General features: G+C 55.0%; 1 protein-coding gene across 1 annotated transcript; it reads right to left on the bottom strand.

Annotated features, from left to right (window-relative positions):
• Nucleotides 1–1262: 1262 nt before the first annotated feature.
• Nucleotides 1263–1754, bottom strand: LOC109178721. Its single transcript, XM_019328257.1, has one exon. The coding sequence runs from the start codon at nucleotides 1752–1754 to the stop codon at nucleotides 1263–1265; it is 492 nt and encodes a 163-aa protein (XP_019183802.1).
• Between the last annotated feature and the right edge of the window lie 2473 nt (nucleotides 1755–4227).

Raw genomic sequence — 4227 nt, forward strand, 5'->3', positions numbered from 1 at the left:
GGTAGACAGTACTGGGGGAGTCGACAGATATCGTTTTAATTCCTCGAACGACTGTTGGCATTCGACAGTCCAAGCGAATCCCTCTTTCTTCTTCATGGCTTCGAAGAAAGGCACAGTCTTATCCGCCGATTTGCTCAGAAAATGGCTGAGAGCAGCCAGTCGTCCGGTCAGGCGTTGTAGGTCCTTGATAGTAGTAGGAGGCTGCATGTCGAGGATGGCTTGTACTTTCTCTGGGTTAGGCTCAATGCCTCGCTTGGTGACCATGTAGCCCAAAAACTTACCGCCCTGGACGGCGAACGCACACTTTTTGGGGTTCAATCGGAGGTTGTGCTTTATCATTACGTTAAAGCAGTCGGCTAAATCTTCCGCGTGCTTGTCCTCTTCTCGACTCTTGACGAGCATGTCGTCGACGTATGCGGCCATCGATTTTCCTAGCAGGTGGTGGAACAACCGGGCGACCATTCGGGTGTATGTAGCCCCGGCATTTTTGAGTCCGAATGGCATGACTCGATAGCAATAAACTCCGTCCGGAGTTAGGAAGGCGGTCTTCTCCTCGTCCGCCGGGTGCATGAATATTTGATGGTACCCCCTAAAGGCGTCCATAAAACTGAGCAGCGCCGACCCGGCCGTCTCGTCGACTAACTGGTCGATTCGGGGCAGAGGAAACGGATCTTTTGGGCATGCTTTGTTGAGATCCGTGTAGTCTACACACATTCGCCACGTCGGGGGCTTGGGCACAAGGACCACGTTAGCCAACCATTCCGGGTACTTGACCTCACGGACGTGCCCGGCTGTTAACAGCGTGCTGACTTCTTTCTTCACAAACTCCCTCCGGTCGTTGGCCAAGTATCGTTTCTTTTGCACGACCGGCCGGTGCTCCGGGTCTACGGCGAGTCGATGCGATATGATCGATCGATCTACGCCGGGCATATCTTCTGGGCCCCAGGCGAAAACCAGCCGGTGCTCCTGGAGTACTCTCGTGATTTCCCCCTTTAACTTCTCTGAAAGGCCGACTCCGATTCTCACTCGCCTGCTCGGCTGTGCTGGGTCGATCTCAATTTCCTCTAGCTCGACGGCCGGGTCTGGGCGAGGTATCACTGTTTTCTTAGGGGGCCTCTCGGTGATCTCGTGGACCTGCATCCCACGCTTGCCCATTCCTCTACATGCTTGCAGATAGCAGTCGCGGGCGACCTTGCGGTCACAACGCACCGTTCCTATTCCGTTTGGCGTGCGAAACTTCAAGCATAAATGTTCAATTGAGATCAGGGCCCGAGGTCTTCCAAACCCGGGCGGCCGAGTATGGCGTTGTGTGAGCAGGCTAGATCGACCACGATAAACTTCATGCTCAACCGTTGTACGTCCGGATAGCTGCCGATTTCCACAGGAAGAGTGATGGACCCTTCCGCCTCCACCGAGTCCCCGGTGAAACCGGCGAGAGGGGTGTTCACAGGCCTGAGCTGTTCTCGGGTCAGCCCCATCTTGGTAAAGGTCTCCAGGTTCAGTACGTTGACGCTGCTCCCGGTGTCGACCAGGATTCGGCGAACAACCACACCGTTGATGTCCATGGCGATGACCAACGCGTCTCGATGCGGGGTTTCCCCGGCTGGCAGGTCCTTATTGGGGAACACGATGGGCTCCGGCATATCTTTTTGGAGCTCTCTTCTCGACCATAGACTGTTCCGACATATAGCTGCCGAGCCCAGGCTTTTCGGTGTGTTCGCGGAATCGCCGCCTTCTGGCCCGCCGACTATCATGTTAATGACCGGCTTCTGGCGCCATTGGGCTTCGTCCTCTTCGGAAGCCGGCTGCTTGCCTCGGCTGTTTTCTGAGTCGGCGACGGGGTCCCTCACCTCCTCGACTGGTCGACCTCCGCTTCCATTGGTTAGGGGGCGGTGTCCCTTGCTGGATGATCCCCTCCATAATCTTCTTTAGATAGTAGCATTCTTCCGTGCTGTGAGTATAAGATTTGTGATAGCGACAATATTTAGAAGTCTTACCCGTATCCTCGTCCGCTGCACGGTCGTCCATCGGCGGAGGCGGAGGCGGGGCGACCGCCTGTACTTCGTGGACTGGTCGCTCTGGAACCGGTCGATAGGTGTGAACGACGGGTCGGTCATACGGTCGCCTGACCTCGGGCCGCCGGGCGGCATCCGAACGCCTTTCTCTCGTTTCCACCTGCGTCCTTTTTCCGCTGGCGGACCACCGACCTCGCGCTGCCGTTTATGCTTCATGGCCTGCTCTGTGTTGGCCCTCTTGTTGGCCATCTGGACAGCCTCCGCGTATGTCGCCGGGCGGTTGTCCCTTAGGTCTCGATACAGCTGTCCGGATCGCAAAGATTCAATGAAGAAGGTGAGCGCTGTTTTGGTCCTCCACCTCTTCTATCGACTGGATCTCCTTCTGCCAGCGAGCAAGATAGGCTTTCAAGGACTCGCCTTCATCCTGATGGATGTCGCCTAAGTGCGTCAGATCCTTCTGTGGCTTGATGTTAGCGGCATAGTGGCTCATGAAGCGGTCTGCCAGTTCTTCAAAGCTGTGAATCGACCCTGGGGGCTGACTTACAAGCCATCTTTGGGCGGGCCCCTTCAGCGTAGGTAAGAAGGCACGGCACATGACCAGATCCCGCACTCCCAGGACTTGCATCTTAGCTTGGTAACTCAATAGATGTTCTCGCGGGGTCGCCTGATCCGTCGAATGTGGCTTGCTCCGGGAACTTAAAGTCGCTCGGTATCTTAAAGGCCATAACCTCGTCTGAGAAGGGTAAGGCGGTCAGCAACGTACGTCCTGGGGATTTGGTTTTTCCCTCCATCCGCTCTTTCAGACTTCGTACCTCCTGTACTAGGTTGGCCACTTCGATCCTCTCCCGGTGCGATTTCCCGTGGATTCCGTGCTTTCGCCGACTTCAGATTCAGCCGGTTGGACGGGTTGCGAGGAGGTTGCTCCACACGACGAGTCTCAGTCCTGGCTCTTTTGGTTCGGCTCTTCTCTCGTGCAGCTTGTCGGTCGCGGGCGACTAACGGGGCACGACTGGGCTCCTTCCGGCCTAATCGCTCTCTTGCCGACCGACGTCCGACGCTGGGACCTAGCCGGGAATGAACGGATTGCACCGGTTGGCTTTCAGCCCGTCGGCTCAATTGCCGATTGTCTGGCCTCTGAGGCGGTTGCAACTCGCGTTGCAGTTGGCGAGTGATGGACTGTTCTCTCACTCCTAGGCTCGCTTCCGCGCAGGCGCGTCCGATTGCACGCAACTGCTCCGGGGTGAGCAACACTTGAGGTAATTGCGGGTTTCTCAGCGGCGTCGGCGGCGGTGTCGTCTCGTTTTCATGGCTTCGGGCATTTCTTCTATTCAGCTGGTTTCTCAAGTCGGCCTCTCGTCCGTTGTCTTGACGGCTCGACTGTTCCCCGCTTCCAGCCATGTCTGGAGTTTGCCTGATTCAACTATTGTTTCTCGGACTCTCCTTACTCAAGAGGACACGCGACTCTTCGTTTCGATCCCCACAGACGGCGCCAGTGATGGTTTTTGGTTTTCGGGCCCAAGGAGGTCCAACACAACCTTAAGCTGGAGGATACACCTTTCACAAAAAGTCTAGATTTTTAGTGAAGTATGATGCTCAATAGTGCTCTCTATTCCCTCTCCGGGTTTTCTCAATCTGCCTCTTACAAGGGTGGAGGAGCCCTTTTATAGTGGCTCCTCCTCTACTGACTTAAAGGCTCATGATGGCCGACTTAAGATTACATTCAATGTGCCGAGCCGTTGGGCGACGTTACGGACTCTGCCAACGGCTCTCTTTGGCTAGTAACTGGCGGACCGAGTCCGGCCTTTAATGCCTCAACGGCTCCTTGTCTTAACTGCTTTGAAGGCTCCCTCAACGGCTCTCTGGACCGAGTCCTCTCCTGGGCCGGGCCTGGGCCGACTCCTCGTCCGTTTGGCATTGGGCCGTCCTTCCGGGCTCTGAACTGGGCCTCCTCTTTGGACCTGGGCCGAGTCCTGGACTCGGCCCATGCACTCTTTCTGGGCCTCTTTTCTTGGGCCGGGGTTCTCACCCCATCAGGTCCAAATATCAAGGTAGTTTTAATTTTTGTTATTAACTTTTTAATTAGCCAAATGCGATACCTATATTTATCAATTATCAACAGTGGTCATTTGTCAGTTGTCACCAAGTATGTTAGTTGACTATTTAAATGGAGGATATTATTCTCATTTGTTTTTTTTTTTTAACTGTATTAACA

This window comes from Ipomoea nil, unplaced genomic scaffold (assembly GCF_001879475.1).
Source record: "Ipomoea nil cultivar Tokyo-kokei standard unplaced genomic scaffold, Asagao_1.1 scaffold0867, whole genome shotgun sequence".
Classification (NCBI taxonomy): domain Eukaryota; kingdom Viridiplantae; phylum Streptophyta; class Magnoliopsida; order Solanales; family Convolvulaceae; genus Ipomoea; species Ipomoea nil.

What these genes read in the sequence shown, in the direction of transcription:
- LOC109178721 (XM_019328257.1), bottom strand. Translation starts at nt 1,754, where the DNA reads ATGATAGTCGGCGGGCCAGAAGGCGGCGATTCCGCGAACACACCGAAA.